Raw genomic sequence first — 26793 nt, 5'->3', positions numbered from 1 at the left:
GTAGAGATTTCATGGAACCACCTTCACAATTCTCTATTATTCCAATCTGGTATAGCGTAAATAGTATACTTTTACCGTAAGTTGCATCTACATCTACATCAATACTCTGTAAATCACACTGGACTCGCATTCGGGAGGACGACGGTTCAATCCCGCGTCCGGCCATCCTGATTTAGGTTTTCCGTGATTTCCCTAAATCGCTCCAGGCAAATGCCGGGATGGTTCCTTTGAAAGGGCACGGCCGACTTCCTTCCCCGTCCTTCCCTAAAACCGATGAGACCGATGACCTCGCAGTTTAGTCTCTTTCCCCAAAACAACCCCCAACCCCCTCTGTAAATCACATTTAAGCGCCTGGTAGAGGGTTCATAGAACCACCTTCACAATTCTCTATTATTCCAATCTCGTATAGCGTGGAAAGGAATTATAAAGCAGCCACGGGCATTATGGCCCCACAAATAAAGAATTTTGTCACAATGGAAAAAACACACACATATATCTTTCTGTACGAGCTTTGATTTCTCTTATTTTACCATGGTGATCATTTCTCCTTATGTAGTTCGGTGTCAACAAAATATTTTTGCATTCGGTGGAGAAAGTTGCTGGTTGAAACTTTGTGAGAAGATCCTGCTGCAATGATAAACACCTTTGTTTTAATGATATCCACCCCAAAGCTTGTAACATTTCAGTGACACTTTCTCCCATATTTCGCTGTGATACAAAAGATGGTACCCTTCTTTGAACTTTTTCGATGTACTCCATCAATCCTATCTGGTAAGGACCCCACACCACGCAGCCATATTCTAAAAGAGGACAGACAAGTGTAGTTGTGGCAGTCTCTTTAGTAGATCTGTTACATTTTCTAAGTGTTCTGCCAAGAAAGTGCAATCTTTTATTTGGCTTCCCCATAACATTTTCTACGTGTTATTTCCAATTTACATTGTTCATAATTGTAATTCCTTGGTATTTAGTTGCATATACAACCTTGGATTAGACTGATTTATCGTGTAACTGAGGTTTAACGGATTCCTTTTAGCACTCATGTGGATGACCTCACACTTTTCATTATTATAGCCTGTGCTGGGAAGTTGGCTGCCACATGGTATTAATTTCTTAATCGCTTCATCTTGCATATAGAGACTCCCCGTATTTCTGATGATGTTCTGAGTATGATCATAATACAGTTTTTAGCACATCATATAACCCAATAGTAGTGACAGTTTATACTGCTAATCTTCAACATTAGGTCCTACAATAGCGTTTCCTTCATTGGGTTGCAAGACAACCAAGTCCTCATCCTCACGCAATAAGCACAGACACTATAGTTTGTCTAATCTAATGTTAGATTTTGGTAGTTTAACTTTTCTTTTTCTTAGACTGTGGCTAACAACTGACTTCATTTCTTCTGCCTTACCATAGAAGTGATGCCTTGTAGGCTGTTCTTTTTCACTGATGATATGTCATATCAGCAGCTGCCACGGATAAGGATGGAAGTTGAGTCCTTTGGACAGTGGTGAAACAGAGCTGTCATCAAGCTCCTTAGTAAAAGATTAGCCATGGTTCTGTGAGCCTTATCAGCATTTGAAACTGCTTATCCATGAGTTAAAGATTCAAAATTACCACAGTGTTTAGCTTTCACCCTGTGCTTACTGGCGTTCTGTTGCAGCACCTTCCCATTCCCAGTCAAATGATTAGCTTGAAGATAAAAATATCGGGCTTTTTGCAGTTGCATCAAGTTCATACTATGTTTTCCACATGCTCTATTTCGTGATAATGTGACTAGCCTTCATTAAACTTCTATTCACTGCAACAGTTTAAATATGGTGCTTGACTGCAACAGTTTAACTATAGTGCTTGACTGCAACAGTTTAAATATGGCACTTGACTGTATCAGAGCAGTCCTGGCAGCATTGTAAAAATATAAAAGAAATCGGCAGCTGTTAACGCTTGTTGCACAGTTTCTCTGTCTGCTGCACACTGCATATTATGTCCTCCCTGTAGAAGAAAGTTACTCTGTGTCTTTCGCAGGGGCATAACTTGATGAAATGTTCCTTGTTTGAAGCCGCCTTGGTTTATCTCAGTTAACTTGACTTAAAACTTCGGTAAAGGATGGGGATACACTGTTAGTAGTACATGGAGGTTGGCCTTGGACACCAAATAGGTAGGCAAAAACATTTGACCGTAACAAGTCGGCAGGATTGGCACTTGCGAATATGGGACCGACCCCTTGTGCCTGCTGCATTGTTACACCCATGATGGACAGATGCTTATTCAAAATAATCAGTCTTCTTCAGAATAGACAAACAAAAGTCTATGCTATGTAGAGAGTACTAATGAATAGGCTAGGATGCGTCGGCAATGAAGTGGCTAATATTGAAACTGTTGTCAAAGTGGGCTGCCACCAGTTGGGTGTAGAATTTCTCAGAATAGCTTCCACCTATTCTTCAAGTATAAGCCAGTTCAGTTTCTTCAGCATCTCCATGACACTCTCCACATCTCAAACGGACCTGCCCCAATTTGTATATGTTCAATAAGCCCTGTTAGACCCATTCGGTATGGGCCCCACATACTTGAGCAATATTCTATGTTGGGTGCCATGTGTTTTTGCAAGCAACCTCCATTGTAGACTGACTGCATTTCCCTAGTATTCTACCAATTAACTGAAGTCTTGTCACCTGCTTCATGCATGACTGAGCCGATTTGATGGTTCCATTTCATATCTCAGTAAACTGTTGCACCAAAATATCTGTATGAGTTGAACAATTCGAATTGTGACTCACTGATATTGAAGTCGTACAGTTGTGACTCATTGATATTGAAGTCGTAGGATACAGTCCGTGTGTGAGCCTGTGCATGTGAGGGGCGGGTGCGCGTCCACATGACGCGCATAATTTTAAATTTCTCGGTATTTAAGGAGGAAAGTCAGCAATTTTTGCATCACTTAGAAATCTTATCCAGGTCTGACTAAATATTTGTGTAGTTTCTTTCAGACAGTGTTTCGTTGGAGATAATTGCATAATCTGTAAAAAATCTGGTTACTGTTAATATTGTCTGCAAGATCATTAAAATACAACATGAACTTCGAAGATCATTAAAATACAACATGAACTGCAAGTGTCAACACATTTTCGTAGCACACACCTGAAATTAATTATACATGTGCTGATGACTCTCCATCCAAGATAAAATGCTCTATCCTGCCTACTAAGAAATCATCAAATCTTTCTCAAGTTGCTTGATATCCCATATTATCATATTTTGGATAATGAGCTTAGCTGTGGTAGTGCACCAAATGTTTTTGGATATCAGGAAATACTGCACTGACCTGACTGTGCCTCAATCCACAACTTACACAATAGCATGTGAGAAAAATGCACATTGAGTTTCATATCATTGACATTTTCAGGAGTCCATGCTGATTGGCATGGAAAAGGCCCTGTTGCTTGAGATTCTTCATTACATATGAGCTCAGATTGTGCTCTAAGATTGTGCAACAAATAGATAGTAGTTTTGTGGATCACTTCTGTTACCCTTTTTGTAGACAGATGTGATCTGTGCTCTCTTCTAACCACTGTGCACAGTTTTGTGTTCAAGAGATCTATTTTATATTATTGTTAAGATGCGGTAATTCAGCCACAAAGTTGGTATGAATTCTGATGGTGATATCATTAGAACCTGGACTTTATTCAGTTTTAGTGATTTATGCTATTTCTCAACACCACTTACACTAACATCTATTTCACTCATCTTTGCAATGGTTTGACAATAATTTGTAAAGAAACATTTGAAAATGAAGCTCATCATTCCAGTTTTTGCTTTGCTAACCTCAGTTTCTGTTCCTGTGAGGTTATGGACTCTAACTTCGGTACTACTTACAGCCTGTATAAACAGCTAGAATTTGTTTGAGTTTTGTGAGAGATCTTTTAGTAATACTTTGCTGTGGTAGTCATCGAAAGCTCATGCATTGCCTGGTTGACAGCCAAATGTGTTTCATTCAGCATCACTGTTTATAGCCCTGCATTTTTTTACAGCTACTATGCAGCAATCTCTGTTTCCTTAGAAAATTCTTTACACAAGTTGTATACTGTGAAGGGTCATTCCCATCACGCATCATGAACTGTTCTACTTAGTACGTATCTATCAAGTGCATGGTCAACTGTTCCTTTAACCCTGAGCCACAGTTCGTGCACATGCTCTTCTCCAGAGCTAAAAGTTCTGATTTCTGTACTGAGATACAACGCTACTGCCTCTTTATCTAATTTACTGAACATATTATACTTCAGCTTATCTTAATTGTACTTTGTACTTCCTGCTTGTATGGTAATTGAGCCCAGCAACATGTATGGTATATACAGTAAACATGTTGCCTATCTGGACAGTCATACCTCCAGAGGATGATGGTGGTGAACGTTGAAATTTTGAGAATTTTATTGCAGCTGATTATATTGAAAACTGGGAATGTTTGTTCTATGCATATGTTCTTACAGAAAATTTTGAAGTGCATTTACTCAATTGGTAAGGCTTTTACAGCTCTGAGCTAGGTCACCGTAGAAATTGATGTTTTGCCTTACACGATGATGCAGCCTTAAGTTGGCATCCCTCCTATTTTTTCTTGAGCAAAACCATGCTCATGTAATCTGCACTGTTCTTTGTGATTACTCCAATATTACTCATCAGCTTCTTGAAAAAATTTAATTTTTCACCAGTAACCCCTGTCCATCATGCTATACACATCCTTTCAATTTCAAATATAGAAGAAGATTGTACTATGTGGTGTTTTGTGACCAACTCACTTTGAGTATTCAATCAATTTTTTCAGTGTGAATGCCTACCTGACAATTTGACTGAACCACCGTGTTTAGCAAAGTTTAGACTTATCACTCAGTTTAGTGCCTGATTTAGTAACCAACAATTTGAATGACTAGGCATTACACAGTATTTATGTTTCTTATTGTGTGTTTATTTAGTTTTCCTGTCAGTTTGAAATAATAATTTTGTCCTGGATGCATTCCTGAAAGATGATGGAATATCTCTTAGGATGTTTTACAATTAAATACTATGAACAAGATGGAAGGTACAAGAGCTGCCAGCTGATGGCGCTACTGTTACTGCAACAAATGTGTCAATATTGGGTATCACTATGTTATATATTCACCTGTAGCTGTGTGGAGAATACACTTGTATCTAACATTTTAGCTACTGCTCATTTTCTAGCCACACTGTACATCTTATCTATTTCCAGTTATCAATTTGTGTCCCTCCCCCACACCCCCTCATCCCCCCGTTTGTGTCAGTGTGACAAACCATTCATAAACAGACAGTATCACTGTGGTTGTCGGTGTGTATGAAGATGTCTGTGTGGTTGAGTTTAAAAATGTGTGTTCTGACACTGGAAAGAGAGTTGAAGCCCTAAAGTTAGTTAAATCTCTGGCTGTTACATGTTTCTAGGTTCTAAACACTCATCAGTGATAGATAGGTTGTTGTCATTCCTCATATTTATTTACAAATTTATGTTTGATTGTTACTATTACCTACCCATTATCATTAGTTTTTCCCTATCAGCTTTCACTTCAGGTTTTTTATCTTACGTGGCACTACTCATTCCCTGTTTATAGTTTCATTCTTCCTTTCCATCATTATTTTACTTCCGGAATTTGCTTGCTTCTCATGCTTATTAAGCATATACTTAAGACCAAGTTTCAGGCCATCATTTTTTTTTATTAAAAGAAACTCTCTACTGCATAATGTTATATTTATTTTTAATTTCACATTTCACTGTCAGAATGAAGATGAATGTTGGGATATGCTGGTAAAAGCTACAGGATGTTGCATAATGCTATTTGTTATTTTCTGTGGTATCTTTTTGTATTTCTTTTGTATTGTAGTATCTGTGTGACTCCAATTAAGATGCTTTTTATTTTGTAAGAGCAATATTATGAAATGGAAACTGCAGTCTCAGGCAACTGAAATTACACTGAGTGTGGTTTCAGTTGCCTGAGACTGCAGATGTGTGTGGGTTGCGTTTGTGTGTGTTTGTTGTGGGGGGGGTGGGGGGGTGGGGGGGGGGGGTTGTCATCCATTGTTGATAAAGGCCTTAATGGCTGAAAGCTTTATTTGTGAAAGTCTTTCTGTTGGGCCTATCTGTGACTCAACATCTCCACTATATAGTGAATAGCAACTTTCCTTTTCATAATATTGTTACATTCAATCCTCGATTTTCCATTGTTTGATTTTTATAAGAGCATGAAGATTTTAGTGTTAATGATTAAAAAATATTGCTCCCCAATGGGTTTGTCAGTGGTAGAGTCAGAAACATACAGAAGTTGTATGCTCTCTTCCGTTCAGTGATGTTGGTTTCATATGTTATCATTGTATGTGGTAATCAGTGTAGGAGATACATAGATTCTTGGAATGTATTAAGAAAAGTAACATTTGCAGTAATTAATATGTTGGCTTATACAGCTGGCTCACAGTCAGTTACAAGTTTCAAGTCCATTATTACATTGGCGGCTGTGAGACAGACTGAGGAGCTATAGCTTATTCTTAGTGTTTCTTCTTCTCTGTTAGTAAATAGCATGACATTTTACATACAGTTGGGAAGCTGAGCAATTGTTCGATTTAGTGGCATACCACACACTCGACTGCTTTTGCGAGGTACAAGCAATCATTTTCATGTTGTGTTAAATATATCCCCTCAGTCCCATCAAGAAAATGCCCTCCGGAAATTGTATAGTGTGTTAAACAAGAAGGAAGAAAACTGAAAAACGTTTAGTAGCATTGCATATGCCTATATTTTTTCAGGTATACCACACCAACAAAACCTTCTTAAACAGTGTTATCTTCACTCCTCATCACTTCAACAAATAGTAAGGGTAGATTTATAAAGAATTCCTATCAAAAAAAAATTATAATTTTGAGAAAGTGTAAAAGAAAACATATTCTGATTTTCATAAATTTAAGTAATAATTATAGGGTTGACTATGGGGAAAAGTATTGATAAGTCAATGGGTTAAGGTTATGTATTTAGCACAGAGTGCATATGTAAGATTATTCCTAACCCACCTCTATTTTGTGCTGATGTGATGGTTTCTTGTTTCAGTGATTCAGTCACATAATTTCTTTTATTGTTTACAAATGATAAATGTTTTAGGTAGCAGTTATTGAAAGGAACATAGCCGTGTTTGAAGGCATTGATCAGCCCTTTGAGTTCAATTGGAAACTACGAGACATGGTAACAGAGCACTACATTGAGCACTGCAAGTTGACCAAATTAAAGGATGATGACTATATTGTTGGAAAGCATAAGTTGGTAAGATCATATCTTTTATTTACTACTGTTAATGGTTTCAAAAATTCATTTTCACAACCAGTCTTTCACTCTGCTGCAGAAAGTACACTGATATGAAATTTGATATTGGATTAACACAATTTCCTGGACTGGAACTTGAAGCGCAACCATAATTTTCAATCTAAGGATCATGTCCAGAATGAATTTCCCAGTCTGCAGCAGATTGTGCACTAGTATTAAGCTCTGACAAATTAAAACTCTGTGCAGGACTGTTAACTTGACCTAGGACTCTTGCATTAGGTGGGAGGTTATGACATTGCAACCGCAATGCAGTTCATGAGGCATGCATAAATATGAAGAAGCTTAAAGTTAGTGTGTGATGCAACAGAACCTGTATGGAAGACTGGTTTGTGTCGCCACATTATTGATGTACCAGTTTTCAGTCAGTTTATGATCAGAGAACACAAAATGGCAAATTGATTATTACTTTTTAAATTTTTGTTTATCATTTTCCCCCTCCATTGATAGTTTTGTTGTATAGAATAGCAATGACTCACCTGTTGACCGTTGTTTGGGGTTACAGGAGCGATTAGAATTGAAATTGGTGTGGATTACAGATGATAATCTGAGGGACAATTAAGTAGAAAACTGAAAAATTGATTCAGACAGGCATGAATATGTATTAAACATAGGTTATGCAAGTACGAAACCAACAAATGTCACAAGGCTCCTAGTATTTCGAAAGAAAATAGTTTGGAATATGCGTATCACCAAACAAAGGTGGTCTTGTCATCCACTCTTAAAAAATTTAAAAATCCTATCCATTCCTTTGCTGTACATATGTGAGGTTTTGATTTTCTTCTATAAAAAGCAACATACACATGAATTTTTTTCCAGCAGAACTACAGGACTTGCCGCAGAATAAATTTCAAACATACAATAAACTGTTTAAAATAAAACTCTAAATGTTCAAATACCGGAGTAATGGATGTTAAAAATTTACATAAAATGAGGAGCTTTAGTCATTGACAAGATTGCTGTTCGCTCTTCTAGTGGGGAAAGTGCTACTACTCTATTGAAGAATTTGTGGGTTATTGTTTCACAGTTTGAACAAGAGAGTTTATAGAAAAAGTGAGCATTTTATAGGTGTATCATAGTAATGTACATAAAAGTAATGTAAAACTTTTTGTATTTCTCTTTAAAAAAGTTGTTGTTGTAAATCTTGATGTAATCACTCTGCAGCAAACCAAATCAAATAACAATATTAGGAAAAGGATAGTTGCTACTCACCTTATGGTGGAGATGCTGAGTTGCAGGTAGGCACAAAATAAGACTGTCAAACAAAGCTTACGGCCAAACAGGTGTTCATCAGAACACACACACACACACACACACACACACACACACACACGCAGTCTCTGGCTGCCAAGGCCAGACTGTGAGCAGCAGTGCATGATGGGAGAAGCAACTAAGTGGGTGGGAGTAAGGAAGAGGCTGGAGTGGGGAGGGGGGAAGGATAGCAGGGTAGGGGTGGGGGACAGTAAAGTGCTGCTCGTGGGAGCATACTAGGACAAGGTGGGGAGGGGCTATGGCAGCTAGGTGCAGATGGGAGATTAGACAGAGGGCGAGGGGAGGGGGGCAGCTGTGGAAAAGGAGAGAAGTAAAAAGACTATGAGTGTGTTGGTGGAATAGAGATATGTGTAGTGCAGGAATGGGAACAGGGAAGGGGACGGGTGTGTAAGGACAATGAGTGACAAAGACTGAGGCCAGGATGGTTACAGGAACATAGAATATATTGTAGGGAGGGTTCCCTTCGGCACAATTCAGAAAAGCTGACATTGGTGGGATGGATCCAGATGGCACAGTCTGTGAAGCACACATTGAAATGAGGAACATCATGTTGGGCAGCATGCTCAGCAACTGGATAGTCCAGCTATTTCTCGGCCACAAGTTATTCCCTGATCATTCGTGTGGACAGATGGCTTATTGGTTGCATGCCCACATAGAATGTGGGACGGTGGTTGCGACTTAGCTTGTAGATCTCATGACTGGTTTCACAGCTAGCTCTGCCTTTGATGGGAGAGTTGATGCCTATGACTGGACTGGAGGCAGTGGGAGGATGTATGGGGCAGGCCTTGCATCTAGGTCTACTGCAGGGATATGAGAGCCCTGAGGCAAGGGGTTGGAGTAGGTCTTGTGTAGAGGCATACAAGGATAGTGTGTAGATTCGGTGGGCGGCAGAATACTACTGTGGGAGGAGTGGGAAGGATAGTGGGTAGGACACTCCTCATCTCAAGTCATGATGAGAGGTAGTTGAAACCCTGGTGGAGAATGGGATTCAGTTGCTCCAGTCCTGGGTAGTACTGAGTCATGAGGGGAATGCTAGTCTGTGACCAGATGTTGGGACTTTGGAAGGTGACAAGAGAGATAGGCAAGTGAGATCTGTTTTTGTACAAGGTTGGGAGGATAATTATGGTCTATGAAGGCCTTAGTGAGACCCTTGGTGTATTTCAATAGGGACTATTTGTCATTATAGATGTGAGAGCCACAGTTTGGCTGTGTTATATGGAAGGGACTTCTTGATGTGGATTGGGTGGCAGCTGTCGAATACCTGCACTTTGGCAGCTGCCACCCATTCCGTACCAAAAAGTCCCTTCCATACAGCCTATCCACCTGTGGCCGTTGCATCAGTAGTGATGAGCAGTCCCTCTCAAAATACATCAAGGGTCTCACTGAGGCCTTCACAGATTATAATTATCCTCCCAACCTTGTACAACACTGATCTCTCGTGCCTTATCTCTCTAGTCACCCACCACCTCCCAAAGTGTCACTACCTGGCCACAAAGGAGCATTCGCCTTGTGACTGAGTACCACCCAGGACAGGAGCAATTGAATCTCATTCTCCACCAGGGTTTTGACTACCTTTTGTCATGTTCTGAGATGAGGAATGTCCTACCCACTATCCTCTCCCCTCCCCCTCTCACAGTGATATTTTACCACCCACTGAACCTACACAATATTCTTGTACTTCCCTACACAACCCATGCTCCCAACTCCTTGCCTCATGACTCACATGCCTGTCATAGACCTAGATTCAAAACCTATCCCATATACCCTCTCACCAAAATCTGCTCCAGTCCAGTCACAAGCATCACCTATCCCATCAGAAGTAGGGCTACCTCTGAAACCAGTCATGTGAACTACAAGCTAAGCTGTGACCACTGTTCCACATTCTACGTGGTCATGACAACCAACAAATTTTCTATTTGCATGAAGGGCCACAGACAAACTGTGTCTGGGAAACAGCTGGACTACCCAATTGCTAACCTCACTGCCCAACATGACGTTTTGGAGTGACTGTTTGATAGCCTGTGCCATATGGATCCTTCCCACCAACATCCAAGTTCTCTGAACTGAGCAGATGGGAACTCTCCCTGCAATATATCGGTTGAAACTTCCTGGCAGATTAAAACTGTGTGCCGGGCCGAGACTCGAACTTGGGACCTTTGCCTTTCGCAGACAAGTGGTCTACCAACTGAGCTACCCAAGCACGACTCACACCCCGACCTCACAGCTTTACTTCTGCCAGTACCTTGTCTCCTGCCTTCCAAACTTTCAGGAGCTCTCCTGCAAACCATGCAGAACTAGCACTCCTGAAAGAAAGGATATTGCGGAGACATGGCTTAGCCACAGCCTTGGGGATGTTTCCAGTTTGGAAGGTAGGAGACGAGGTACTGGCAGAAGTAAAGCTGTGAGGACAGGGCGTGAGTCATGCTTGGGTAGCTCAGTTGGTACAGCACTTGCCTGCAAAAGGCAAAGGTCCCGAGTTTGAGTCTCAGACCGGCACACAGTTTTAATCTGCCAGGAAGTTTCATATCAGTGCACACTCCGCTGCAGAGTGAAAATCTCATTCTGGATATATCGGTTGTTCCCGTAACCCTCGTGCCATCAACCTTCATTAGTCATTGTTGCTACCCTCCTGTCTCCTTCCCTTTTCTCAATCCAGCACTACACAGCTCTCTATTCTACCCACGCACCCACAGTCTGTTTGCTTCTACCCTTTTCTGTTGCCCCTCCCCCTCCCAACCCCACTCTCCATCTAATCCCCTGACTGCATCTAGCTGCCCTATCGTCTTCCCACCTTGCCCCTGTTTGCTCCCATAAGCAGCACTTTACCGTCTCCCACACCTACTCTGCTATCCCTCCCCCTTCCTACTCCAGCCTTCTCCTTACCTCCACCAACTATTTGCTTGTTCCATCATGCGCTGCCATTCGTGGGTTGGCCTTGGCTGCCAGAGGCTGTTATCGTGTGTCTGAGTTCTTTTGTGTGTATGTTCTGATGAAGACCTGTTTGGCTGAAAGCTTTGTTTGACAGTCGTTTTGTTGTGCCTATGTGCAACTCAGCATCTCCTCTTTTATGGTGTGTAGCAACTATCCTTTTCATGATATTGTTGTTATGCCACCCTGGATTTTCCATTGTTTGGAAATTGTATATAGTGAGATAAATAAATAATATATAAGAAAATTGCATATTGGTAGAAAATAAAAGGGCAAATTCTATTTGTGTTGATCCCAGGCTCTGAGACTGAGAAGCATTGAGGCATAGGTTTAGCTTGCTGTCAGGATAATCTGGCACAATTAAGCACTGTTTACATGTCTCACAAAATTCTTTAAGTCAGGAAGGTTAATGGAGCATGAGTAAGATCTATATTTGTAGAATTCTAACCTTTCTAATGATTCTTTGAATTTTTGTCAACGTGGTTGCACAGGTGGTGTGCGAGTAACTTTGAGGTGTTATAGGAAATTAGATAAAAATATGGATGAGATCTGTCTTTGTAGCAAGATACAACTGAAAGGAAGAAAAAAAGTCAATAAACTGTTGTAAACATTAAATTCATTCTAATTATTCTTTCTGTTTTATCTCCGTTGTATTCAAGTAATCTTCACTGTAGAGATGGGAGCAAATAGGAGAAGAAACAGTTTGTTATGTGTATATCGGAAACGCCTTCAACATTAATATGACATTGCATCACAGATTTCGAAAAATTTTATTCTTACAAAGTGACAGCAACCATAGATGAGCAACAATTCACAAGTTTTCAGAACTAGAGGTTTCTTCATGTGCCAAAAGTGAAGAAACATGTGAAGGAAACACAATTTCACAGGGACTAATTAAAAAGGCCAATTAAAAAAAAAAAAAAATTGAAACAGCAGTGAAAAATCCTATGTGGAATATGTGTAGTGCGTTGGATGGAACAAGCCACTTAGTGAGACAATGGACTGCTGATAGGTGCATAAAAAAGGTGAACATTGTAGCTCAGATTTTGAAGTTCTACCCATCTTTCAAATCTGGTTGCAATGTGCATACAATGAAGAAAAACCTGTCATAACTAAATAATGTCCAACTTCTCTTTTATGCCCTTATCACCTGCCCAATAACCCCAATACGTGACCACTAGTAATGACACACTTCCACTGTGGTGGTGGCACAACACCATAAAAGATAGTTGAAAGACCTTGAGCTTATGCTTTCCTAACCTACACTCATCCCTTTCAACGTAACCTAGAGGATAACACACTTAGAAAAATACAGCTATGGAGACTGCATACAGTAACTAACCAGAAGTATACTTGGCAAAAAATGGTCAAAGTGACATAGTTCTGGTAGTGAAGTCATAGTAGCTCAGTACATTTTGACTTGTGATAGTGAGAAGATTATGGCGTCTCACTCGTTAATGTATTTCAGTCATTCAGAATGACTACAACAACATAAAATTATGCCAAATATGAAGACCACTAATAACTTTACATTTGAAAAACCTCACATGAGCTGACATTCTTTGTAGTATTTGTGTACAGAATGGGATGAGTAAATGCATTTTGCTTTTCATTTAAAAAATCAGAAGGAATCATAATGGGTGATGAATGATTCTTTTAGGAAATTGATAAAAAATGTTGTAACAGGCAATACAAAATTCTGCAAATTGTTAGCATAATTTTTTTGAGTTTAATATTTTCCGTATGGTGCAGTGTCAGTACAATCTTCTTTTATCTCAGTGTTGAGTAACCTATGCCTCCTTTGCGATTATATTGAATAATAGAACTAGTAGCATACCCAAATTATAATATCTGTTTCCTCATTATTTTGTAGTTTACTGAGGGTGAGGGATATATTAACTCACAAAATTGGTACTGTAATTAATTTTATTGGGGAAAGTTGCCCTTGGAGAATTGTTTGTACACTTGAACTGTGGAAGCTAACAATAAGAAGAAGGATATTTTAATTAATGATACACAGTTTAAAATCGTGTACTTTTGGGAGAATGCAAGGTAAATGAACTACTTTCAGTGTGAAAGATGTGTTCCTGATCTTTGTGAAGAGAGTCTCTTCAACTTGGAAGTGTAATAAAACTAATAGACATACTCAGAAATTGTGGTAAAATGATTGCTGAATTGTGACCAAATTTCTCAGTTGCTAGAAAACCCTTCTGATATCCTCCATTTGTTGATTTCCTGGGCAGTGGGAACAGTTCATGTCTGAACTGCTATTTCTAGGTGTCCAAAGGAGACAATACTTTAGTGAGCAATCTTGTTGTTATCATTGGGTGGACCGATGAACTGACCTCCTGGTGGCATGGAGGTAGAGTTGTCAGACGTACAATTTTAGCCAGAACAACAAGGAATTTTCCTGTTTTGTTCCGGGTATGGTGCAAACCTTTAACCATATGCCAAATGTTCCAATTTTAACATGACTTATATTTTTTAACCTTCCAGCACCAAATTGTATGATGCAGATTACATTTCTCATGCTAAGACATGCATGTGATGGCAGTTGAGAATGAGGGTGAGACGGATATGACGTCAGAAGCAGAACTGCATTGTGTGAAGTCTGTTCACAAAGAGATGAACGAGGCCTGCGTAGTTCTGGCTCAGCAAAAGTCGATCGACTTCAGCCTGCTCGTGTTTTGTGTTGACCGCTGCAAACCTCAGCGATCCAACACACAATGTTGCGTTGCAGCCATTGCGAAGTGATTGTTGTGGTGTGTTCTTTTTATTGCAAAAATGTAAGTTTTATTACTGGCTCTTTTCAGTTTCGAATTGTCTACGATATGGCATTAGGAGCAAGAAAGCACCATCATTCAGTATGAAACTATGAATTCTGATTGGGGCCCTTCTTGGGCATAAATTGATACCAGTATGTAAGTGCAAGTGTAGTCCTAGCACTGCATGACGGAAGTGCGGCTTGTTCTTCCAACACCGCACCCCCTCAGAATTTTCTTCTTTTTGTGAACAAGCTGTACTTCCACTCCATTCAACAAGGCACATTGTTTTGTTCATTTCAGGAGCAGGCTCAACACTGTATCACAAGCCATCCTATGTTTTACGTTTTAGAACTTTTTTCTTTGTGGAAGTAGTGTGTTCAAAATTGTTGGGACTGTAACAAATCCCATGAAAATAAAATTAGATATTCAAACCAGTACACACCAGAACAGAAGACTGCAAGTGTATCGTTCAGTTTGGGAGAAAGAATTTCCAGAATTGCAGCCAATTCCAGGAAATGTATAAAAAACAAGGTGTACGTTATGTGTTGGAAAAGCTGGAGAACGATTTTCAATTTCACAGACGGTGTAACTAATGTTAGGCATCATTTTAACAGTGTCAACTACAAACGCAGATGCTTAACATTGGTACAAATCACACTGATGAAAAGTCTCTACAAAGTGGACTCTGTTGAAGCAGACAAGGAATGTAGTAGGTGCTTGCTAATTTTAACATTTCTAATTTTCAAGGTAATAATAGACCTGTTTAAAAAAGATGCTATTATTAGTGCTTCTTTATTCATTTTCAGATAATAACATCTGAGCTTACATTCATGTTTCACACAGTTAAACATCATCTGAGTTGTGCCAGCACTGACTGCGATGTAAAAATATCTTCTACTGCAATGTAAAAATATCTTCTCAGTTATTCCCTGATTCGACAATTGCAGATAAAATCATGTGTGGTAAAACAAAATGTGAGGCATTAATTACTGGTGTTTTGGGACTAAATAGTGTCAATAATTTAACTCAGAAGTTGATGGATAAGAAGTTTTTTGGTCTGTGGTTTGACACTTCCAACAAAGGTAATCAAAAGTGTTATCCTATTTGTGTAAGTTAATTTGCTGTGCTGGCAGGCCAGGCGTGTCCCACAGAATTCTAGATTTCTATGGGGACTCTGGACTCTGGTGAATCTGCATCTGCAATGTCTGAGCAGATCTTGAAAAGGATTTAAAAGCACAGAGTTGAATTTGTCCCAGGTTTCAAGTTTTACTGCAGACAGTACAAATGTATACTATGGGGAGAAAAACTGTTTACGTTCACTTAAAAAAGGAAAATCGTGGTATAGTGAAATCAAATTGCTGTGCACATGTAGTCTGTAATTGCTGTAAATCTGGTATGAATGCTATGTCAATAGATATTGAAATGTTAGTTATTAAGACTTTCCAACTATTTCTCATATTAAGCTAAAAGGGTATCTTAATTGAAAGATTTCTCTCAATTTGTTGGTGTAGAATGTGAGTCTTTGTTGAGACATGTACCTAAAAGGTGGTTAATCCTAAAGCCTGCCATAAAAGATTGTTGAAAAATCTTCCTGCAGTTATATAATACTTTTCTAGTGTAGGTGATTTCCCCAGCTTCATTAAAACAACTTGATAGATGTGTCTGGTTCAGGAAAACAACTTATTTTAGTGGAATTATATCTACAGTTTTCCTTGCACTTAACTGACATTTTTTCGAAGGGTGTACTCAACTCAGAGAAAAATGAACTGACAATTTGTGAAGTACACTATGTGATGGAGAAAATAAAAATGGAGGTAGAACATAGGATGAATGATCTGCATTTGGTTATAAGGTACATCCTTTTCTTGTTACCACTATTGTGCATGGAGATTGGTACAACAATACTGGTTCCGAATTGCCCCTCCTGTGCTCACGCGAATTCTTCTTGTTAGCTTCGATCCTCTTGATGCAGGATTCTCGGCGCGTCGCGGAGAGATGAACAGACGGGTATCATCGCCGTGAAAATATGAATAAACTGTGCTATCTTGATAACACTTTTTAATGTACAATTGGAATACATATTTTTTAACAATATCAACTTGGCAGAACTCGCATACGTCCGCCCGCTATCACTTACTGAGATGACCAGACTTTTTAACAATATTAACTCGGCTGAGCACATAATACATCCACCCGCTATCACGTATGGACACAGACAGATGAATCTAAAGCAATTAAAATATTGAAGAGCATCTCTTTACCTCTTTTGTTTTGTATGTCAGTGTTATCTATATATAGATAGAAAAGAATGAGGGAGAAAAGAAAAGAAATAATAATAATAATAATAATAATAATAATAATAATAATAATAATAATATGTTACATTATAATTGTCCCCCATTGTACACTGATGTCGTATAGAGGTGCACAATGTCTGAGTTTATTTCTCTTCTTCTGGGTTGATAATCCTGGCCATATGGGCATAGCCTTTATTTTTCCACCATTGGAGTTATCCTCTATGGTTACCAGTACATATAGGCATGTCAGCTCCCTTAACACATACATACATAAGTTCTCCTTCCCAACAAAGTGCTTGCTGTAAGCGCATAGTACCATTATTGTCATTCAATATTTGCCCTGTGTTTAGCTTGCGAAGCATGCGCGCACAGCTCGATGTCCATTACCGTTCCCGCTCGGTGTCAGTCAGTACCTGCCCAGTGTTTAGCTTGTGAAGCATGCGCGTACAGCTTGACATCCATTACCATTCTTGCTCAGTTTCACATGTTTAATACAAAGTCAGAGTGCTCGTGTTGTGTGTCCACATAGTCTTCACTGCACAAATTCGTGAAACTCATGTTCAGCGGCATGATGTTTTGTGAAATCTTCGATGTGGTGATGACTGGTTCCCATATCAGTGGCCCGACGAAAGTATTTCACCTCGTTGCACATACTTATTCATTGGGGATACCAGTTGTACATCTGACATCCACCGACAAGGTAAGTTTCTTGCTGCTTCTATGACGTTGTCGAGCACCGAAAATTCATGTTTTTACTATACTGTTGAGCACAGAAAATTCATGTTTTTACGACATTGTTGACCACAGGAAATTCATGTTACACAAAGTATTGTCATTTTTTTAGTTCGTCTAGTGCACACCCACATATCTCACACGCACATTTAACACTTTGCAGGCAGGTTTCATATGTTTTTGAGCGTCTCTCATACTGTTGCATTACACAAAGTTTTTATAGTGTCCTTTCCACATACACATAACAAAAAAAAGTACAACTACAAAAATAAACTTATCCTATTCATTTACTGACATGTCATTATCGTTGCCTACAGTCTGATTGTCACTTTGTTTAGTAAATTTTGTTAAATTAGAATTTCACTACATTGTTCAATTCCAATTATATGAGTACACTTTTTACTCTCTTTTGATTCTATGTTCATTACATTACATTCATACAACAATAGATTCGTTTTTCCTTTATGGCATAAACTGACATACATTTCATTTCATTTTACTGTGACTTCTTGTTGGAGCATATTTATCAAGTTCACAGAATTAAAGAAGTAAGCAATAGTCGTTACAACAGATTCTACATGCTGCTTAAATAACTACGTGTGGCCTCGCCTCTCTAGCATTCTCCAGGAAGGATCTACACACTACAGAGTTGAGGAAATTTCACAGAAAGGCATTTATGTGCTGAGTTATGTCTCATTGCTGGTCTTAACTGTGTTCACAAGAACAAAATAGTTTGTTATTTATAAACACAACACAAACCTGATGATACCAATCATATTGAATACTTATTCAGCGTTTAAAGTGCTCCTCAGTAGTTATTTGTTATGTTCATCGTGTAAAGGATAACCATACGTCGAGTATACAGAGTTGTATCATCAATACTATATGTCATGTACAATGAGCATAAAATAGTGTTTATATAAGTAACAAACATGCAAAAAAAGTTCAGCATTAGGTTTTGACCCCTTGATTATTTATATGAAGATTGTATCTGTTCTTTTGGACACGTCTGAAAGAACAGATACCATTGGTGATCTTACAGCTCTCGAAGAACGAAATTACTATGAAATCCATACCTGTAGCTGCTTACACGCTTTGATAAATATCAACGGGGACGGTTGAAAATGTGTGCCTACTGGCCAATGATCTTCTTCATTGTGGATGCACTCATGCCCGAACTCTTACAGGACTCAGTAGATTGACTGCCGTGAGTAATGAGTATAGTGGGCAGGAGCACTACAAATGTAGTGTGTGTACAGGACAGTAAGTTGGTAATGTGGGTCTTACGGGGAGCGTGCCAGAGGTTAGTCCCTGCGGTCACACTAAGCTCTGTGTCCTCGGCGGCTCAGACGGATAGTGCATCTGGCATGTAAACAGGAGATCCTGGGTTTGAGTCCCAGTTGGGGCATACATTTTCAACTGTCCCCATTGATATTTATCAATGCCTGTAATCAGCTAAAGGTCTGGATGTCATTGTAATGTCATTCCTTGATTATTTGGTAGTGCTCCACCTTAGTTCAGCCTCGTGTTATGCGACGTACTGCAACAGTATTATTCTACACATATTTTCACACTATCACATTCATACATATCATAAACTTCAAACTACATTTACTTGTGGTGCGGCCCTTTCTTATGTTTATATGGTACCTAACATGTGACAAGTACTTATCTTTCTTCACCTTTAGGGTGTGTCAATACGTCGTTCCCTGGAAGAAAAACTTAATACTAACTTAAAACTAAATCTTCATAGACAAGTGTACAGTGGCTCAGTGTTCACTAACAGCTCTTTCATATATTCCATTGTGTATTAATTTATTTCAGTGTGCAGTACTGCTATTACAAACTCATTTCACATCATGTGTGCGCCTCTACTTACCTTGTAAATCTGAAAGGTAAAGTGTATCATACACATGATGCGACCTCTTATTCAGTTTGCCACTCATATTGTACTGTCTTATTTACCTGCAGCAAAGGCTTTTTGGTCCCTTAATTGTAATTAGTGCGTGTACTTTCAATACTTCAATTTGTAACTATATAGATGCAATGTAATAGTAACATAACTGGTTCCCTTTCCGTGTATATAATCCTTTAGCATAACCTTTTTTGTGTGTGTTGTGTAGATAGTGGTAGTTGTAGTATAGACTCTCCATTAATTTTCTTTGTCCCAGTTCATGCAATAGGCTCTAGAAGTGCTAGTGCAAGACTTAGGTCATTGGGTTTGTTTGTTTTGGGTGCTCCAATACTTTCAGCTGCATCTGTCTGGTACGCAAGTGCTTGCGGTTTGTTGATTAACTTTCTCCCCAGTGCACATGCGCTGCATTTATCTGTTACTACTAACGTCGCGGCGAGTTGTGTATTGTAATGCGCGCTACCATGTGTTTCACAAGTTTGTTTATTCATTTACCACGGAGCTATGTGGAAGGTGAAGCATTGTGTTCAAAGTATCGTCACCTCTAGACACATAAAAGAAAAATTCTTCCTTGTTACATCCACTCACCTTATAATTTACACACTTGTCATATAAGAAAAAACCTGAACAAAAATTTTCCTTATCAACTAACAACATAAATTCAGGAATGTGAGTTTCCAGCATCCTAAATTTAATATTACTATACATATATACAACTTAGAGGTGTATAAATGGCTGCATACCCTCTTCTTCAATATGTAAACGTTCTCAAGTCTTTGTGAGGGTAAAGGCCCTTGTCTTTACCCAGGTTTGCGTATGCCAATCAGTATGCTCCCAGGTAGGGAGCACACATTATGTGTGGTCCAGTGTATAGTAATTGCCACTTACGGTTCAGTTTTCCAGTTTTTTGGGGATTTGGGATGTGTTCTAAGTAACACCTTTTGTCCTGTGTAAATCTGTGTTGTACGTTTCAGCTTTCTGTCATAAATTCCTTTCGTGTATTTAGCCCAGGTTTCAAGGTTGATCACTGCTTGTCATATTTTATCATCCAGTGATAATTCTGTTATTGGTTTCTTGGGTTAAGGCTTTTCCCATTCATCTATCTGTTTGCAATTGAACATCTGCATTTGATGTATGGGGAAGGTTGTTAACAACTTGTAGGAAAGGAGTGACATATTCAATCTACTTAGTATGTTTACGAGGTATATAGGTTCTCACAAACCTGTTGAATTCCTTAAACACCCTTTCTAAGGGGAATGCTTCGGGATGAAATTTGGATACTAAAATGTGTTTGATTCGTTTGGAATCTACAAACTGTTTCCCTTCTCTTGCAAAATAATCCTCTTTAACTCGTCTTGTTATTGAACTGACTGTAACTTTCTGTATAGCATATAGTTTTTTGTATTTAGTGAAAATATCGTACAGACCTACTAAATATTTTACTCCCCCTTTACCTCTGGGATATGGTTCAGCCATATCTAATGTTTCCTTTTCTAGAGGTTTCTTAGCTACAATGGGATGTAGTTCTATCTGTTTGGAGATGTTAGAATGTTTTGCTTTCTGGCAAACAATACACTTTCTTACCACCTGTAGTACTCTTTGTCTAAGGTTGGGGAAATAACAATATTCAACTATATTATTAGTGCATTTTGCAGTGCCATAATGGCCTCCAAGTATTGGGTGTGTATAAGATAAAATCATCCACATATTCCTGTGGCAAACACATGCGCCATTGTTCTAGATCGGGAGAGTTTGTGTGGAACACAACACCTTTGTGAATAGTAAAAAGCCTTTTTAATTTTTTACTGCCGTTAAGTGTAAGTTTTGTTCTTACCTTACTCCAGCGTGTGTCTTCCTGCTGTAATTGATCCATATGTTTACACCTGTGGACATAGTATGGTCAGAGTGTTTTTTCCTCCATCAACATAGCTATTATTTCACCTTCCTGCTCCAAAAGACCATTGAATTCCTCTAAACCTTGCAGTAGTTGGGAAAGAGCATCAGCTATTATGTTTTGATTTCCTTTTACGTATACTATTTCAAAGTGGAGTTCTTGAAGATACGTGAAGAAAAGAACAAGGGAGAAAAGAAAAGAAATAAATAATAATAATAATAATAATAATAATAATAGTAGTAGTAAACAAAAACATCCTTGACTCAGTAAAAGAAGTCAACGCGATCAACAACAGGCTCATGACCATGCGAATCAAACACGCCAACAAGAACTACACCCTCATCAACGTACATGCCCCCACGAACGCAGACAACAAGGACAAACCAGAAGAAACAGACAAATTCTGGGACAAACTCGAAACCACCCTGGCAAAAATACCCCAAGACAACGTGAAAATTCTACTAGGCGATTTCAACGCACAAATCGGCAGAGAAAAACGCTACAGAAAAACAGTAGGAAATTTCCCTGCACACAAATTCACCAACAAAAACGGCACCAGACTGATCGAACTCTGCCAGCAAAACAACCTCAAAATCATGTCAACCTCCCTGATGAAAAAGCCCAAGAAACAAAAGACGTGGCGATCACCAGTCCACTCACTAGGCGAATTCCAGATAGATCACGTGGCAATCTCCTATGAATACCAGAAAGAAATCCACGACGTCCAAGTGAGAAAAGGCGCCAACATAGATTCGGACCACTACTTAACAAGAATCAAAATCAAACTCACACCAAGAAGACAACACAAAAAGAAATTGACCTCACCAAAATTTGATACAAGAAAGATCAGAGAATCGAACATCACAGAACACTGGGAAAAACAAGAGGCGAAAGATTGGACCAGCTTTAAACAAAAAATTGTGAACACAGCCAAAGAACTGATCCCGCTGACTAGAAAACCCAGGCACCCTTGGTGGAACACTACCTGTGAAATCGCCCTACAAAATCGAAGAACAGCTTTCACAAACTACAACAGCAACAAAACACAAGAAACACAGGACAACTTCTATGAAATTCGAAGACAAACATCGAAAACAATAAGACAAGAGAAACGCAAATACATAAATGATCAGCTAAACTCCATCGAAGAAGACTTCAGAAATTTCAACACACGGGATTTCTACAGGACGTTCGCCAACCAAGTCAAAGGATACTCACCACAGAACCTCTGCTTCAGAAAAGAAGACGGAAAACTGGCACTTACCAACAAAGAAAACTGTGAAGAGCTCGCGAAGTACTTTTCAAAATTACTAAATTGCCCGGAACCTAACTCAACCTTCGAACCCCGAGAACCGGCCAACGCACCGGAAGACTTACCATCACCAACAAAAGAAGAAATCCTCCACTGCATAAAGAAACTGAAAAACAACAAGGCAGCCGGTGAAGACGGAATAACGGCAGAACTGCTGAAGAACCTAGGACCAAACTCGCTAAACGAAATCATACAAATCATACAGAACACCTGGACAACCGAAATCATACCTGACGACTGGAAGACCGCACTCATTCACCCGCTACACAAGAAAGGTGACAGGACAGACACAAACAATTATAGAGGAATTTCCCTGCTACCGGTCATCTACAAAATTCTATCAACCTGCCTTCTCACCAGAACGCAAGGACAACTGGAACCCGCCATCTCGGAATACCAAGCGGGTTTCAGACCCAACAGAGCCTGCCCCGAACAAATCTTCAACCTGAAATCAATCATAAAATCCCACATGACAAGCCCCAAAAAAATCATCTGCACTTTCGTCGACTTCAAAAAGGCTTACGACTCGATCGACAGAAAGTCCCTCATCCAAATCCTCAGAGAAAAAGGCCTAGACCAAAAGACCCGAAGACTAATCGAACAGACACTAACCAATACAAAATCCAAAGTCAAATTCATGGGCAAAATCTTGGACCCCTTTGAAATCCACACTGGCCTAAGACAAGGAGATGGACTATCCCCGCTGTTGTTCAACATCGTCCTGGACAAAGTAATGAGCGAATGGGAAGCTGAAGTCAGGAGACAAAACACCTGGAGACCAGTCACATTAGGAGGGAAAAGACTGGAAATCCCTTACCTAGCATTCGCAGACGACCTAGCGATACTGACCTATGACCCAACATCAGCAAAAACACAGATCGAAATCCTGAAAGAATGCGCCGAGAAAGTCAGCCTACAAATCTCTTTTGAAAAAACGCAAGTCCTAACAAGAGAAGGCGGCGACATCACAACCAAGTACGGCAAAATTAAAGGGGTCACACACTTCAGATACCTAGGTGAAATCATCGAACCGACCGGAACAGAGAAACTGGCTTACAAAGACAGACAACAGAAGACACGGAAATCACTAGGCATGGTACGAAACGTCTACAACAAACAATGCATTTCCAGAAACACCAAGATCAGACACTATAACACAGTGATCAAACCCGCTGTACTGTATGCCAGCGAAACACTAGCACTCAACAGGAAAATCAAAATTGAAGAAATCAAAAAAGAAGAACGCAAAATCATGAGGAAAATTTTAGGAGGAAGACCCACACCAGATGGCTACAGACTACAGAAGAACTCAACAGTAGAAGCATATTCGAACATCGAGAACGATATGAGAAAAAGGCGCCTTAAATTCTACAGACATTTAGATAGACTCCCTGAAACAAGATTCACCAAGAAAATTCTAGAACACATCAAGACACTTAAAGTCTCGACACCCTGGATGGAAGGAGTCCGAAAAGACCTACAAGCAATTGGCACCACAAACACCACAGACAGAAGCACCTTCCGAAAACACATAGACAATTGGGAAGTAAAGTCAGAAGCGCTAAAACAGCGGACCAAACAAGAATGGTCTGAGGAGAGAAAAGAGGCCCTCTCCAAGAGAATGAAGGAGTACTGGAAGGACAAGAAGAACAAGCCTTCAAAGTCATAAGCTTAACGATTTCCTTTTAGGGAAAATTTGCCAATAATAATAATAATAATAATAGTAATAATAATAATAATAATAATAATAAATATGTTACACTATAGTATGATAGTGATGTCATATTGATGTGGATGTAGGCACGTTATCTGCTGACATTCTCTTTTCTTTCAGTATGCTCCAGAACACTCCTTCCTTTCTAGGTATTGTTATTGAACTCTGTTACACTCAATATGTTTTTATACACTTTTCTTCACAAAACCGGTAAGCTCAGACACCTACATTATTTGATACATTGTGGGCATCTGAATCCCCATCCTCTCTGCAGATGAAAGTGAACTACTGTTTTGCATGCATCAGCTGTGTCTCATATATAACTTCCTTATCAGATTACATGCCTGCATTGTGACCTAGGCATACTCATTATCCTGGTAGAGATTGAGCTCTAGTGCTTTTTGTTGGGCTGTCTGTACCACTGAAACTTCTGATTGATTAAAACTGCTTGCCAGAGTGATACACAAACCTACATTACTTGTGAAAGACAAGGGTCCAAATTTGAGTCCCAGCAGAGTACAACATTATACAATGCCAGGAAGCTTGAATACACTGTCCATTTAGCTCTAGAGTGACAGATTCATTCAGTGTATATCATTCTTCCTGAAAACTTAAAAGCTGTTTTAGTTTACATTTTTAATTTGCGAGAAATGTTTAGTTATAACCCAGAGGATAATACAGGGCAACTTGCAGTGAATGAAGTCTTATTTTGTTCACTGTAACAAAAGATAATGTTGTAAAATATTTGACAAATGTACAAAATTGTATTAATTCATGTCAGTCAGTGTAGAAAAGCGAGGAGGCTTTTCGCAAGAGACAAACACTAATTACTTTGTATGTGTAACATGTAAGAGACATATTTCATTTCAAATGATTTTATTTGCTTGGGAAGAAGTGTATGCTGGGGACCAGGTCAAAGAATGCAGGTAACTACGTTGCAAGTAATAATGTTATCTCAATTTATTAATATTTGAAAGTAAAGAAATTCTGGATAAATGTAATGTAATATTCCTTTTCCATTTTATCACAGATGGAAACAGTAGCACTGAATGTTGGACCAAAAAATGAAGAAGGATCATTTAATGACCGATGTAAAAAGCGAAAGTTGGACCCTTCTGAACAGCTTAGGGTGCTACAAGATGAGGTTACGAACCTAGAGATTAAGTGGCCTTTTGAGGATGAAGATATAAAATGGCTTACAGTAAGTATTTCCTCCAATTTTCTCATTGTAGTAGCAACTTTACATTTTACTACTTCATTTATTTGAAGTCATAGTTTAACATTTCAAGCTTTGTGATTAAAAATGTGCTTGCATACCATTATAAAAAATGGATAAGTGTAAGAGAACTACCATTACACTGATTTCATCCTTTATTACAATAATAGAAAATATTGAGTGGAATTTTAGGAGTAGTATGAGTAAGAGGAAGCACTCAACATGCAGATGAATACAACAGATAGCTAGAAAAAAAGAATAAGACAGAGAGAGTGCAAGCTTTACATGATCAAAACATTGAGACAGGCCAGTGAAGCAATTTATTGCATCAGGAGAATGTAGTGCGCCCTCTCCCCCCCCCTGCCCTCCCTCCTTGTCCATCTCTCTCTCTCTCTCACACACACACATACACTCACACTCACACTCTGTAGTAGGGTTCGAGTTCAAAAGGTAAGTGTAATTCAATAGTACAATGAAAGATAAAGTCTTTCTACTATATGGAAGTAAAAAATGCCTAATTTTGTATGTGTCATAAATTATCCTCTTTTCAAGAAGAAGAAGAAGTAGAAGAAAAAGAAGAAATAGACTGTTCAAGTGGTAGATTAATTATTCCACATTGTGTAGGAATAACTTCTGAAACATCAACTGTTTCGACTTTATGACAATTTTTTTGATATTCAGTTTGATTAATGTAAGAGTAGTTACATATGGAGAACTTGTAACGTCACACTTACACATTTACTTGATTGCCTCAAGATAACCTTTGCAAATCAAGTATAAAATACAAAATTGTATAGAGGAAAAATCCATTGGACTTAAGTAACGTTTCCATTTTGCAAAATCAGTGAAAATACTAAATTTTCATGACAGTGATAAAAGACTCATAGGCACAGAGAAAGTAATGAGTAATGAGGGAATAAAAAACGAGAAAAGTGTGAGATCTGCTATAAGCATAATCAGATTGTGAATAATTGGAGGATGGCGAGTCAGATTAATGAATCCCACAAGTAACTACTTGTGTAACATGCTTGCAAACATTACAGTTGCATTCGTACCAATTTTGTATTCTGCAAGATCCAATCCAATTTAATAGGCCAGGGGTTGGGGGGTTGAGGACTATTAGTTGACGTCAGTTGATTTTAATGGTTGTCATGTTTATTACATCTAACAAACCACATTTGGCTCGTGAATTGGCAAGCAACTCCAGTTTTGGTTGTGTACCTTCTAGACGAACCCAATGTTCTGCTGAGTGAACCCTGTCAGCTTTCTGTAACTTTAAGCATTGTGCATGCTTCAATGACCACCATGTGCAGCATGGTGGAACATTGTATATTACAGAGAATTGGCACAGATGTTAAGGCAAACCAATCATTAGAGGGAATCTCTAG

General features: G+C 39.0%; 1 protein-coding gene across 7 annotated transcripts in view; it reads left to right on the top strand.

Moving 5' to 3' along the window:
- LOC124615425 (cap-specific mRNA (nucleoside-2'-O-)-methyltransferase 2) overlaps positions 1-26793 on the top strand; it is a 310465-nt gene that overhangs the window by 156787 nt on the left and 126885 nt on the right. For all 7 annotated transcript variants that reach the window (XM_047143304.1, XM_047143300.1, XM_047143301.1 and 4 more), the window contains 2 exons: positions 7148-7306; positions 25220-25390. In XM_047143304.1, the coding sequence (XP_046999260.1) occupies positions 7148-7306; positions 25220-25390 (330 nt within the window). The remainder of the gene's footprint in view (positions 1-7147; positions 7307-25219; positions 25391-26793) is intronic.

This window comes from Schistocerca americana, chromosome 5, assembly GCF_021461395.2.
Source record: "Schistocerca americana isolate TAMUIC-IGC-003095 chromosome 5, iqSchAmer2.1, whole genome shotgun sequence".
NCBI lineage: Eukaryota > Metazoa > Arthropoda > Insecta > Orthoptera > Acrididae > Schistocerca > Schistocerca americana.
Note: the sequence above shows the minus strand (reverse complement) of the source record. Positions and strands in the feature narration are given on the sequence as shown.